General features: G+C 38.9%; 1 protein-coding gene across 7 annotated transcripts in view; it reads left to right on the top strand.

Moving 5' to 3' along the window:
* PIP5K1B (phosphatidylinositol-4-phosphate 5-kinase type 1 beta) overlaps positions 1–15,253 on the top strand; it is a 124,068-nt gene that overhangs the window by 84,076 nt on the left and 24,739 nt on the right. For all 7 annotated transcript variants that reach the window (XM_069776560.1, XM_069776558.1, XM_069776553.1 and 4 more), the window contains 6 exons: positions 1,982–2,193; positions 4,254–4,337; positions 4,426–4,474; positions 5,002–5,086; positions 11,087–11,242; positions 11,998–12,142. In XM_069776560.1, the coding sequence (XP_069632661.1) occupies positions 1,982–2,193; positions 4,254–4,337; positions 4,426–4,474; positions 5,002–5,086; positions 11,087–11,242; positions 11,998–12,142 (731 nt within the window). The remainder of the gene's footprint in view (positions 1–1,981; positions 2,194–4,253; positions 4,338–4,425; positions 4,475–5,001; positions 5,087–11,086; positions 11,243–11,997; positions 12,143–15,253) is intronic.

The raw sequence follows: 15,253 nt of genomic DNA, 5'->3' as shown, positions 1-15,253 counted from the left end.
ATTTTTAATGAATATATTATATAGAAATTTCTTTTTGAGAAAGTCTGAATAAAGGGTAGCAATAAACAAGCAGTAAAGGAAATTCTGGAACTTATTTGGCACCAAGTGTCTGTGCCTCTGCACCTGTTAGCTGAGCTATTTTTGCAATTCATGATCATAAACCAGGAAGTTACTAGCCACCAACATTCCCACATAATGCGCAGTAAAATTTTCATTATCTTGTTGTATGGCAATTTAGAATGTGCTTTATTGTTGTGTCCTGAAACCCTGTGTGAGTTCTGTCATCAGAGGATGTCATGGGGTACTGCAGGCCATACGTTAACAGCCTTTTTCTTGTTCCATTTGAACTAACACACCTCTGTGCAGGATTACTCTGGGCAAGATCAAACCTACCACATCTTCTAAATTCCTTCCTTGTGTCTGGAAATCAGAATGAGGCTATGCATTTCTACACTTAGATTGCAGAGTGTTATGCTTTGTTTCTTCACTTTAAATGCTTACAACAGTGCTAAAATTAAGACATCATGTTCCTCATGGAAGATAAATGCCAGAGATTGAAAAGAATTCAGCTGTATTGTACAGTTGGCTTCTACATAACTTAATGAGTACATAAGAAATACAGATGGAGTGGAACAGAGATTTCCTACCTCTTTGCCTATATACTTGGACATTGGGGTTAAAATTATCTTGGGGATGTGTTAAGTAGTAGACTCCCTTTTCCTCCTCATACAATTTTGCAAACCACTAGCCCTTTCCTGGTGATTGCCAACAAATCTCATTTTGGATTTGCAAAATATGTCTTAGAGTTCACAAGCCATCTTGGTGTTTTGTGTAAAAATATTTATACTTTGATAGTCTTCATCAAAGTGACATACATGGAGTTACTGCTCTTTATTTGTCATCTCTGCAAAATTCCATTTTGTTCTTGTTCACGTAAAAAGATGTATTATTGCTTCTTGATTCCATTCCAAAAATTACACCATTATCTTAGGGCATTGTGTGCCAAAATGTATCATGAATCATTGCTGAGCTGCATAAGGAAAAGGAGAGGTGAGTGGCACAGCATATCCTTCCTAGTTGCTACCGGCTCTTCTCCCTCCACTTAGCACTGCTGTTATATAAGATATTTAACATAGTTGCTGTCTCTTAACAGTTTGGTTATACTACTAGATATGAACACAGCTTGTTTTAGTTCACGTTTGCATATTGACTTGAACTGTGTTTCCTTTTAATGGAGTATGCCAGATTTCATAGTGATGTAACTAACTAGAAACTCATGATAGTGCCTGAAAGAAAAAAGGGAACTTGCCTACTGACAGAGGCAAAAATGGTTGGTAGAGCTAGAAGAGAAGTCTGGTTGGTTAAGTCATAATTCAGAAATAAAACTGCCTTTGCAGGTTAAATAGGCCCTATTTAGCCTAATAAAGAGAGGTGCGTGATTTTTATACCCAAATCCTATCAGCTGTTAATGAGAGGGTGGTAGCAAATGTGTTTTTTTGACATTTGAAAGTTCTACAAGAATACTTTCACTGTTATAAACAGGAGGTGAAGAGGAGGTAGAGAGTAGTCTAGAAAAAAATGCTCAGTAGAGTCTGAAATATGCATTCGAGGTGACTTTAAAAATGCCTGTAGTTCATAAGTGTACAGTGGAACTATTAATTATTATTTGCTATAAATAATAAAGCTGCTGACTGGACATATCTTCCTTGACTACAAAATATAATATCAGGTTACATTTCAGCTATGCATCCTTCTTTCCCACTTGTAACAACAGCACTGAGCTAATTAGATAACTAGCACTTTGACTTATGTGGGGTAGTAAAAGATTTTTGTTTAATTATAATTTCACACATTTTCCTGTTAAGAGAAACTTGTGCTTTGAAGGCCTATTTTTACTTAGGTTTTCAAAATGCTGCTGTGTAATTCATATTGTATGTAGTCTTTTTTTGTTTCAGTAGACCCATTTGTTCTTTGTTGGTAGGTTCTAGAAAGTTTTAAGATCATGGATTACAGTCTGCTACTGGGAATCCACATACTGAACAGTAACATGAAGGAAAAAGAGGGAGAGAGTTCCCAGAGTGCATCGGACATGAAACGTCCTGGAGGGCAGAAAGTTCTCTATTCCACAGCCATGGAGTCTATACAGGGCCCTGGGAAGTCAGGGGACTCCGTCACCACGGAGACAACAAACACGTAAGTGCCATAACCTGCTCTTAAAGTTACTATTAAAACTCACACATTCTGTTTCTTCAGTTTGTGCCACTTGGTGTTAAGAGGCAAAACATTCAAGAGTACACTGCATTTCAGGAGTTGAAAGATTAAGCCTTTTTTTTTTCAAAAGCTGAGCCATCAAGATTTGCTGCAGAACAGGAAATTAAAACATTGATTAGTAGATTGATCATCTTTAAATACACGATAGCAAATTTGGTTACTTCAGAGTCACTTATGTATGCACAAGTGCATTCATTTATAAAAGAAATGTTATGAGACACCTATTACAAGAGTCCCAGGTATAATCTAATTTTAACTGGAAGCAGCCTCATGAGCCAGAAGCAAAAACTATTTATTCATGTTGAAATGGATATTCCTACAGTGGTTATTTTCATTTCAAAGTAGTATATTCAATACATGAACTGTATCACCAACCACTGAAGTGCACTCATATCCATTTATGGTATTTCCTGAGATTAAGAACGGCTGCTTTCCTCTTATTTTTCTATCTAGCAAAAACTGCAGTAGAATTTGAGTGTATAGAGGATAGTTATTCAGTTGTTTCTTTTGAAATACATTCAGTGTTAGTGAGAGCATTATGTTCACCATTCTCGTTCCATGCGAGTCCTTCATTATAATGAGGGTTCAATTTCAAATTAAGGATTTACTCTTTTCTGGGTTCTCAAGGGAGCCATCTAGGTAAATACAACTAATGATACAGAAACGTGCTTAAACCTACAGCAAACAAATCTGAAAATTATGATATTTAGCATTTATAGAGAATTTCCAGGTGTTCAGAGCTCTAGAATATAAATCAGAGCTGAATTTCACTCTGATTTTACAGCATTACTCACATTCACACAGAAGATGGTAAATGCTCTTATATGGTGGCAGAAGTGTTGCACTGACAATTTTAGAGGGTGTTGGTTTTTGGTTTTGATTTGGTTTTGGTTTTTAAGTAAAAGCCAAAGCTGATTATATAGGTCATCCAAGAAAGTCCCTGTGGTTATTATGTGCCAGGTCCTGCACATGGTTTGGGGCAATCCTAAGCACAAATACAGGCTGGGCAATGAGTGGATTGAGAGCAGCCCTGAGGAGAAGGACTTGGGGGTATTAGTGGATGAAAAAATGAACGTGGGCCAGCAATGTGTGCTTACAGCCCAGAATGCCAACTGTATCCCGGGCTGTGTCAAAAGAAGCGTGTCTAGCAGGTCGAGGGAGGTGATTCTCCCCCTCTACTCCACTTGCATGAGACCCCACCTGCAGTACTGTGTTCAGCTCTAGGGCCCCCAACATAAGAAGGACATGGACCTGCTCAAGTGGGTCCAGAGGAGGGCCACAAAGATGATCAGGGGTCTGGAGCACCTCCCCTATGAGGACAAGCTGAGACAGTTGGGGCTGTTCAGCCTGGAGAAGAGAAGGCTCTGGGGAGACCTTATAGTGGCCTTCCAGTAGTTAACAGGGGTCTACAGGTCATGGCTGAGTAAATACTCTGAACCAAGTGGAGATCCAGGCAGTCAGGCTTCTCAGCTTGATACTGTTACTTTTTATGACACTAATCTGTCTGTAAAGACATTCTGGAAAAGCACATACTTAATTTTTAATGAAAAATATACAAAACACCTTTTTCAGACTTGGAGTGATGTGCAGGCTCTCTACAATTTTGTTACATGTGATCAATAAAGTGACAAAATTCTCCTTTAGCTAGGCAAAATTATTTATTTTCCCTAATAATAAACTGATGTATACTTTTTCCCAATTTTCAGATCATCTAAATATTTCCAATTCTGTCTAAAAGTTATCCTAAAACACTCTTTATTTATAATGGATATTTACCACTGGATCACAGATACTTTAGGTTTGCTGTTTAAAATCAGTTGTACGCTAAGTGACCCACATTTGACTGACTTTGCACCCGTGGCATCTAGCTCTAGTGTTGTGCCCCTTTCTTTGGGTTTGCAAGTGGGTACAGTTCAACTGCTAACTGATGTTTAGAGATGTCTTAAAAGATAATCTAACTACATTTTTATTGTTTCTCTCAGAATGGGAGGTATTCCAGCTAAAAGCCATAAAGGAGAAAAGCTGCTTTTATTTATGGGTATTATTGATATTCTCCAGTCTTATAGGTAAGTTGAATTTCTAAAGCTATTCTGAAATTACTTACAAATGTGGACATTTTATAAAGCAGTTCTGGTTTTGTTTTTATATGCTTAGGTTAATGAAGAAGCTGGAACATTCTTGGAAAGCTCTTGTTTATGATGGGGTAAGTAGATTTTATTTTTTTTAACTGCTGATATTTTAGCTAATGGAACGTTGACTTACATTGACCAGGAAAGAGCTAGCTCCAGTATATTTGTAGTCTACCATCACCATGTGGTTTGGGCTGTTGCTATAATCCTTTAGGTCCATTTCCCAATACATGCTCTGATTTTATTTGTTGATCTTTCAAAAAGTAACTAAAAGAATCAACTTGTCCATATAACTTAGACAAGACAATGGCCACTTAGCAGGACATTGATGAATCTGTACATAATGTGAAAAAAGCACTTCAAATGCTAGGAAGATTTTGCAGAATATGGCTATATAATTCATAACTCCTAATTTCATAAATTAAATACCTAAAGAAAAAATCTTGAAGAATTAACCTTTAAAAACGAAAAGCTTGTTAGGATTCACTCGTTTTGAGTATTCCTGAAATATAGTTTACCTGAGGTGTCCAGCTTCTTTCTTGATGATTTACTTGTGATTTACTTATGGAAAATATGACTGAGACCTTTTTCAATCTTGTAGGATACCGTTTCAGTTCACCGACCAAGTTTTTATGCAGACAGATTTTTAAAGTTTATGAATACAAGAGTTTTCAAGAAAGTTCAAGGTAAGAAAGTTGTGACTTTTACTCTTTTAGATATTTTTATAATCATTACTTTATAATGCTCCTGTCTTGGTGTCATGGTTTAACCCCAGCCAGCAACTAAGCACCACACAGTTGCTTACTCATTCCCCCAGTTGGGATGGGGGAGAGAATCGGAAGAGTAAAAGTGAGGAAACTCATGGGTTGAGATAAAGACAGTTTAGTAGGTAAAGCAAAAGTTGTGTGTGCAAGCAAAGCGAAGTAAGGAATTCATCCAGTACTTCCCACTGGCAGGCAGGTGTTCAGCCATCTCCAGGAAAGCAGGGCTCCATTATGCGTAACAGTTACTTGGCAAGACAAATGCTGTAACTCTGAGTGTCTCCCCCTTCCTTCTTCTTCACCCAGCTTTATATGCTGAGCATGACATCATATGGTATGGAATACCCCTTCGCCTAGTTTGGGTCAGCTGCCCTGGCTGTGCTCCCTCCCGGCTTCTTGTACACCTGCTTGCTAGCAGAGCATGGGAGACTGAAAAATCCTTTAACTTAGTTGTTGCTAAGTAGCACTTATCCTAAAACATCAGTGCGTTATCAACATTATTCTCAGAGTAAATCCAAAACACACTGTCCTAAAACATCAGTGCGTTATCAACATTATTCTCAGAGTAAATCCAAAACACACTGTACTAGCTACTAAGAAGAAAATTAACTCTATGCCAGCTGAAACCAGGACACTTGGCAATAAAAGAATGCTTTCTTCAACGTCAGGTAGCACTTACCTTGCCCCAAGTTGAGTTTCTTCACTGGAGCTAATGGCATTGTACTCTAATGGTAAAATTACAGAGAATTATTTGCTATGTATTTTTTGTCACATCAGGGCATCTGAAGGTAAAACAGGTTCCCTTATATTAGCATTGATATAAAGATACATTTAATGACTTAATAATGTGTCCAATCCTGCATCTGTTATTTGTAGGAATACCCCCATTGATTTTAATTTATTTAATTTGCAAAAGTAAAGATTGTTTACATAGCATGTCCAGCATGTTTGAAAAGATAGGCATTCTTCCCTTTCATAGAGAATTCTTCTGTATTTTATCAAGGAAAAAAAAAATCAGAAGTTAGATATTAATAAAGTCTTTTGTCTTTGTCACTATCACCTGTTTCTAGTTTTCCCCTCCATTTCTCCTTCCTTAATCTTTTAATTCATTCTCAAGGCTACCAGGTGTGGTGGGTTGACCCTGGCTAGATGCCAGGTGTCCACCAAGCTGCTCTACCACTCCCTCTCCTCAACTGGACAGGGGGAGAAAAATACAAGAAAAGGCATGTGGGTCAAGATAAGGACAGGGAGATCACTCACCAGTTACCAATCATGGGCAAAACAGAGTAGGCTCAGGGAATTTCATTTGATTTATTACCAGTTAAATCAGAGTAGGGTAATAAGAAATAAAACCAAATCTCAAAACACCTTCCCTCCACCCCTCCCTTCTTCCAGGCTCAATTTCACTCCCCAATTCTCTACCTCCTTCCTGCCGAGCGGCACAGGGGAACGGGGAATGGGGGTTGCAGTCAGTGCATCACACGTCATCTCTGCTGCTCCTTCCTCCTTATTCTCTTCCCCTGCTCCAGCATGGGGTCCCTCCCACAGGAAGCAGTCCTCCATGAACTTCTCCAATGTGGGTCCTTCCTTCGTGCTACAGTTCTTCACGAACTGCTCCAGCATGCGTCCTTTCCACAGGGTGCAGTCCTTCAGGAATGGACTGCTCCAGCATGGGCTCCTCTCTCCATGGGGTGCCAGGTCCTGCCAGGAGCCTGCTCCAGCAAGTGCTCTCCACGGGGTCACAGCCTCCTTTGGGCATCTACCTGCTCTGGCGTGGGGTCCTCCACAGGCTTCAGGTGTATATCTGCACCACTGTGGACCTCCATGGACTGCAGGGGGACAGCCTGCCTCATCATGGTCTTCCCCACGGGCTGCAGGGGAATCTCTGCTCCGGCGCCTGGAGCACCTCCTCCCCTTCTTCTTCACTGACCTTGGTGTCTGCAGGGCTGTTTCTCTCACATGTTCTCACTCCTCTCTTCCAGCTGCTGTTGTGCAGCAGTTTTATCCCATTCTTAAATATGTTGTCACAGAGGCGCTGCCACCATCAATGATTGGCGCAGCTTTGGCCAGCAGCAGGTCTGTCTTGGAGCCGACTGGCATTGTCTTTATTGGACATGGGGGAAGCTTCTACCAGGTTCTCACAGAAGCCACCCCTGTAGCCCCCCAACTACCAAAACCTTGCCATGCAAACCCAGTACACAGGGGAAAGAAAAAAAGCCCAAGAGAAACCCACCATCACTACAGAAGGACATCGCTACCAAGAGTTGTCCAAAGGCTCAAGTCTTGCAGCAATAATTTAACTATTGATTGGCACTTCTTTCAAATAAAATGAATTGATTTCTGTAACTTAAAGTAGACCCTGAAACTGTAGATCCTCTTAAGACATTGGGGATGTAGGGTAAATTCATCCTACATAGGTGAGTTCTTCCTGTATGTTGTGGTTTAACCCTGGTGGGCAGCTGAGCCCCACACAGACAATGACTCACTCCCTGCCTCAATGGGATGGGGGAGACAATCAGAAGGGTAAAAGGGAGAAAACTCCTGGGTTGAGATAAAGACAGTTTAATAGGGAAAGTGAAAGTTGTGTGTGAAAGCAAAGCGAAGTAAGGAATTCATCCATTACCCATCCACTACCCATAAGCAGTATAGATATTTTATCATAATCTAGGTACAGCTATGAGGCAAAACAACAGAATTTGCAAGTATTAAGGAACAGGTTTATTTTCAGACTTGCTGCATTTAGCCTGACTTGAAAATTGACAGGGCAAAATTAGCTATCATTCAAGAATACACATCTTGAACATAAGTCCATATATTCATATCTACCTTCAATTATAGTTCCTCAAGGACAATTAAAAAAAAAATCAAAATTTAGAGACTAATCTTCTTACAGGCTTCTTCCATCAAAAGTTCAGATCAGGTTTTATTTTCACTAAAATTTCTACCATTGGATGTCAGTATTTTTCAGACCATACTGGCCTTTGTTACTCTGCATTTTGCCTAAAGATAATATCACTTTTCTGAAGACCAGTATCCAACTGTTTTTGGAAAGAATCAAATTATTGGAATGAGCTTGTGAAATTCCAACCCTGTCCATGAAAACCAATGTTAGAGACATGGCAGATTAGCACAATATATGCGATTAGGTCTAAAAGAGCAAGAAAGAAGAGGGAAAACTGGTAACTAAGAGGAACAAAAAATCAGAAGTGTAGGTGATAAGTCCTTTGTGAAATTATAAAAAAGAGGAAAAGGAATAGGATAGACTGATGAAAGGAGAAAGCTGAGAGTAGCTGAACTAAAAATAAAAAAAAAGATATTTCAAGTAGAGTGAAAGAGTCTTCAGAAGAAAAAGAGAAAAAGAGAGAATTTTAATTAATCCTAATTAGTGATTCCCTATATGCATGATATGTTGTGACAGCTATTCAGGAAAATAAGACTTTTGGAGAGTCCTATAAATATTAATGAATTGATGGATAATTCCTGTATGAGTTGGTCATGGTACTGAAAGGAAATTCAGCCTGAAGCATCGCACATGCAGACACGGACAGTGATGACTGCTGTGATGCATTCAGTGTGGGTCCAGTGAGGAAGGCTGTAGGGGAAGACCTGATAAATATACCAGCAAGGCAAGGATGAGTGCTTGGGGTTCACTGTGTCCCACGCTGCTCTTTGGGGAAAAGCTGTTCTGGTTATCTGAGCAATGAGGGTTTTTTCAATGATTTTGGCACGTGGTATAATACCTTATTATAAGAAATACAGATCAGCTGGTTTAAATAGTATGCATCCTTACTAACTTACGGTTTTACTGCCAGATTATTTTTTAAATCTGTGGAGGTGCTGAAATTGCACTTTTTTTCCCCAGTAAGAGAAGGGATGTATTTTTTGAATTTCAAGGCTTTTTATAAAGCAGAGTTCTTGGCAAATAAATATAAATTGACTGGCTAGAACTATGTGGTTTATAGAGGAACTTTTACTCTAAAATGGATACTAGTTAGCAGTTTGATAATCCTCATGGAACTGTATTTCGCTTGGAGTTAAATGTCAAAATGTGGAATGGACACTTGGCTCAAATACTACATGCTCATATGAGCATATGGCATTGTACCTAACTGATAGAAGGTGTTTTGTAAATAGCTTTTTGACCAGTGTTATGCTGTTCTCTTAACATTGTCATTAGTTATCTGGAGTGAGAAACAAGTCTATGTGGATAGAGGTAGAACAAAATACAAATGAAGGATAGATTTAAATGAGATTTAGGTGAAACAAGAATGACTGCAATTACTATCACAAATTAACACCTTAAGGTGTTAAAAGTTAAATCCTTCAGAAGAGAACATTAATATCAGAATAAAAGAATCTGATGTGATATGACAAAATATGAAGCAAAATTCAGCTGAAAGGAGGAAGGAGCCTCCTGAGCCTCAGATCTCTTACACCCGAGAATAATTTTGCCAGAGAACTGGTGGGAGCTATGTTGTCTGAGACAATACTCAAAGGAACTCCTCTGCACTGATAGAGAGTAAGGAGCAGACAACTTGATACGTCTGTCTGTTGGACAAAATAAATGTCTCATGCAGCCATACATGTTTCCTGAACCTTTGAGTCTTTTTTCAGTTCTTTCTAATTCTGCGTGCTAGATTTATGTCATCACAAGACACAACCCATTCTGTATTTGAAAGCTACAATGTACAATTAAGGATATCATGCCTAATTTTCTCGGTAATCTTAATTTGTCTGTCTCATTTTTCCGGGCTATTAACCTGTCTTAACATCCCACTCTTACTGATCTGCTCTGCGTACAAGGCTATTAGTCTACTTTTATATGGATTAATGGTTCAAATGCATTATCATTCTGTTGTAAAATAAAGAATTGGGAGTATTCCTGCCTTCAGGAACATCGTTTCTAAACTTCAAGTTACAACATTTAAGTTTAAATTCTTCAGCCCTTTTCTGAATCTCTGCTTTTTCCCCTAGTGCACAGAACAAGCCTCCATAAATAACAATAAAAACATAATAAGCAGATTCAGCCTCAGGGAGAGGCTAGCTCAGCAGCTATCTACTGTGTTATTTTTTAACAATATCCTGGAGCTATGCATCTGATTCTCTTCTTCAGTCTTTAGCCAAGTGGCTTTGATGCTTTTAATTTGTATTTTGTAGTAGAGCACAATATGAACTATTGCAGTGCATCTGAAGTAACCTTGCAGCCAATGCATGGAGGTCAGCAGCTGGCGACTGAAAACACTAAATGAACTGGCTGGCATCCTTCTGGAGAAGAACTACAAATGGAGGTCATGGTTCAGTAGTAGTGGCAATGGTCAGATCCTAGAGTTTCACCCCAAATGCCATTCTAAGTAGGCAGGCCCTGGTAAGAATTATAAAGGGGAATGCTCATACCTGAGTGTACAAGCCATCAACATTTTGGAAGTGTTTATTTTACCCAAAGAAGATGTTTGACATATGTCACTGAAGTGGAAATTCTGCAGTAGCATGTCCATCATTATACAGCAGTAGTTCACAGCTCAAGGAAATGATCATAACCTGTCAGAATACTCCAAATGTCTTTTCAGGTTTCCTGTATTCTGTTTTATTCTGTATCATTCTGTCTTTGATTACATGTGTTGATACTCCATAGGAGATTTGTAACTTAGTGATGTCAAAGTTGGTTAACTGACTTGATTTTTTTTTGTCCTATGAGCAGTAAGAAACCCAGAAAAAGACAAAAGTACTTCACTCATAGATGAAATAACAATGCCTTTGGCCCTAGTTTTGGTATAATATTTGGTAAGTGGGTTTGTGTCTGGATGTGTTCTTCGTCTGTATTCAGAAACTCTAGCTTTATAGATGGTTTGCTTTCTATATGCTGTTAAAGATGTGCAGGGAGGTAAGATGGCATCAGTCAACACCTATGTTCATTTGGTAATGCAGCTTTAAAGTCTTCACCTTCAAAGAAACGGTGCAATTCCATCACAGCCCTAAAGGCAGCATCACAAGAAATAGTATGTGCAGTTAGCCAGGAGTGGAAGGATGAAAAGCATGGCATTCTTGCTGAAGGACAGAGCTACGCCAGCCTTGATGAAGAAGGTAATGTCTTTCAAATCAACAGCCCAAACAATGTTTTTAAAGGAATTTAGTATAAGCTTTAGAATCCCTATAACTAGAAAGCTTCCAATCATGATCTTTCAAAACTCCAGAGTCAGGTTATTCTCATGGAGAGAGTTGTTAGTCATATTTGGAAGAGTGGACCTTCAGGAGCAAGAGAAAGACAGAATCAGGGTTATAGTATGGTGTTAATATTTCAGATTTCAGGGGATCCTAAAAAAATTTTTCCAGCCCAGTAGTGGATTAATGCCAGAGCCAGTGCTATTCTTTTCACTGACTTTTAAACAAACATGTCATGTGAAATGGTTTGAAGCTCAGTTCATTGTTCCCAGAGTCTTTTTGAAGAGACAGACTTTGCGCCTTTCAGAGCTCATCTGCAGCCAGGCTCAAAGGAGAACCAGCTGCCTAATCTGATCTGAAAACTGGGCCCTGGTAGTGTGAGACCAGTCCCAGAACTTAGAAGAATTCATCAACTCTTGACACCACTGTTTAATATTTAACCTTGGCATTGCTCTGTATTCTGCTGAATGTACTGGCTAGCAGCTGAAATTTGCCCTGTAACACAAAACAGTGTGGGAATGGGCACATGAATATTACAATCTCATAAATTCAAACATATGAAGAAACTTCAGGAAGCTGTTGAGAGCACGATGTGTCTCCACACACTTGCATAAAGATTCTTGGATTCAATTTTAAATTATATTTGTTAATGTTGTTCTTTATTTTTGTGTATGCAGTACTAGGTTCACACCACCGGCCGGATCTAGTGCCAAGCACTCCATCTCTGTTTGAAGCAGCTTCCTTGGCAACCACAATTTCTTCTTCTTCCTTGAATGTAGATGAACAGTATCAACGTAATCAACCTATGCTCTATTCTAACAGGTAAAGGCTGTATATGTGATATATATACACCACCATTTTGCTAAAAGCCTGACAATGTGTGCAATGGAAGGGGACTCTGCGAAAGAAAAAGCAGAAGGGGCACATGTCTCTGCAGCTCAGTCTTGAACCTCTCCAATGAAGGAGGGATGCCATAAGCCCATAGGATTTGTTATGTATTTGTTTGTTATTATATGTAGCATGACTGGGCTCACAAAATAGAAAGCATAAACACAGCAAAAATGTTACAGTATACTTCGAAATTTTTTTCATGTTCCAAAACTAAACTGGGCATTAAAAACTTGCTTAGGCCTTAGTCTTTGCCATAAACCAAACTACATTAAGATCAGGGTAGGACATACTTCTTGTAACATGGCTGTAACCTAAAACAGCTGCAGAAAACTGTGATGTGCTAGGAAAAGGGAGCTAGTTTCAAGTTGATCTTCTTTCTGAGTGTACAGTGCTGAATGGTCTGCTTTAAGTTCTTTTAAAATTACCATCTTCTGAAGTGAATTTCTAAGAAAGTTGACCCATGGGTGTGATTAGAGCCTGTCTAATTTTAACTCAGGAATGATAAAAACAGGAAGGTCTCAAGAAAAGTTGTGCAGATGCTTGTGAGCTAGCTCGAATGTGATTTGAGTTGTGTTTGAATATACCTTAGCCATGATTGTCCAATACCATACTTAAGCCAAAAGTCTTGCTGGGAGATCATTTCTGTGTGTGCCTGTACTCTACCTTGTACACCTGAAGTGTGCTGTGTTGTGTCATCTTGCCTGCTTGTGGATCTCTTTACCACGTGTCATACTGCAGAATAGCCATTTCTTTGTCTGTTTTGTCAAGAAGGGTAACCACTGTGAACGCAAGTATCTTGAGTTTTGTTTGGAATAATTTGGAATCCTGGACTACACAGTGTCTGTGTAAATTTGGTAAGATTACTTATGTGCTGAGATATAGTTCTTTACTTTAAACTGCATGTTGTCCAAAAAGATCTAGTTATTTTAAAAGCAATCTTGAGGCAGTAGGATTTTACCTCCTATTAAAATTTGATCAACTGCATTTTCATAAGAAGTAAAATGACTTGCAGAGTTACTTGGTCAAAGTGATATTTGCAGTTTCCATTTTCATTAAGTTGAAATAAATCTCACTTCCATAGGTCTGATGTTTTGCTATAAAAATTTGGAATGAGGTGTAACAAAGATGATGTTTTAATTACAGAACCATCTATAATTTGGAACATTGTCCCAAAATGCATCTACACAAGCTTTAGGAAATAAAATTACTCATGAGTAAGCATTAGAAGAAATAGAGCTCCTTCTATTCAACTTCTGCAGTCTTGTCCAGTTTGTGAAAAAGATAGCTGTAGTACTTCAGTATTCCATGATCCTTTACCAAGTTTTAGCTTTGCTAGAAATAATGATATAGAGTACTGGCTTTTTTTTATTTGCTTTAAGCATCAAATAAAACTACAGAACTACTTTGCATTAACATCAGCCAGCAAAGGAGAACTGCAGAGTTGTCTGGATAAAGAGTTCAGATTTACTGCAATTAAAACATTTCAAATACTTTTACTCTCCATAAATTAATTGTAGAGAAAAGCTATGAGTAAGTCCATGATATTTTCCTGTAAAGATATTCCAAAATGATTCTAAAATAAATAAGGTTTTTAGCAGATCTAGACTTTGTATGCTTAGACTTGTCTACTCTCCAGTTGTACTTCAGTCAGTGAAATAACCTAAAATGTTGTCAGTTACATGATTACTCTGCACATTGTTAACTTACAAAATCAGATTGGAACTATAGGGTCTCCGGTGCCGGTTTGCATGCTTTCAATTCATCGGTACAACAGGACACGTTTTCTAACACAGCAAGCCTTGCACCAGCATTCATAGGTGTGTGGCTCTCTACAAGTCTTGTGTCAAAACAAAAGACCTTGCCTCATAATCAAGAGATCTGCCATGGAGGCTGACCAGCTAACGTACTTGCTGGTCTAGATGTATCCTCTTCAGCTAGGGCTTGGTGGCAATTTTTTCTCCTGACCAAGTACTGGTTCATGTCACAATCTCAGTACGTACGATTCACAAGGATTAGCTTCCCTGTCGTAGCTAGCAGCTTTCTTTTAGGATTTAAGAAAGCTGCTAAGCATGCTCAGTATTAAACTAATTTCCCCAAAATGATTCTGGGCACTTGCACTTTTGTACCCACCTCTGCTTTCTGCAGCAGTGCAGGGAGGTCCTTCCTTCTTCATGGCACTAAATAATATATCCTGCTGAAGTTTTATTTATGGTTTTATGGTACACTGGAGGAACTTCAGTCCTCCCATGAAAAAAGCTGGCAGGGAAATAAACCCACCAAAAAAAACGTGCTGCAATGAGTTGTAGATATCTTAGATTTTTCTCACTGGAGTTCTGCTTTTGAGTATTACAAAATGTTGTGATGCAGGACTCCTCACTTTGCCATTTGTCTGATAAACAGAAAGCCTGGAGCAGTCTTTGAAACAAAGCCTGAATGAATGATTTGTTGACAAATGTGAGCCGGCTTTCAGTCTTTAAATATGTAATTGACTATGACATTCTGCTTCAAGTTATTTAATAGAATTACAGTTTGGCATGTTCGTCACACTTCTTCCTCCTCCTCCTTCAAAGTGTCTTGGCACAAAGTAGAGAGTACACAAATTTCCTTGTAACCAGTCAGAAATCCCTGGTCTAGGGTAATAAAGGGAGATAATCCTATGTGCATAGTAATAATACCGTATCTGTACAGCTCCTTGACTCCTCTTAACACTAATGAGCAGAATGTGCCTGTACCAGTGAGAAGGCAGATGCCGTTATTTGCCTTATTGAAAAGAGAGTAGTAATACTTCTGGATACCTTGAAGCACATGACATATTTTTAACTTTGGGTTTTTTGGAATTACCCTCTGTTTCTATCAACCATGAATGTAATCATTCTCCAAGGAGAGGGAAATGGCATTTTATAGGAGAAAGGATCTTAGCACTATCTCTCCTTAAGGGTGCTCAGCACTCGTGGTAGGAAGTGAGGAACTGCCACCAACGTGGTTAAGCAGATATAGAGGTGACCTGCTGAGCCAGAGCCACCTCCTGAGGCTGTATCAGGT

Source organism: Haliaeetus albicilla, chromosome Z (genome assembly GCF_947461875.1).
Source record: "Haliaeetus albicilla chromosome Z, bHalAlb1.1, whole genome shotgun sequence".
Taxonomy (NCBI): domain Eukaryota; kingdom Metazoa; phylum Chordata; class Aves; order Accipitriformes; family Accipitridae; genus Haliaeetus; species Haliaeetus albicilla.
The sequence above is the reverse complement of the archived record's forward strand: the minus strand, read 5'-3'. Positions and strand labels throughout refer to the sequence as shown.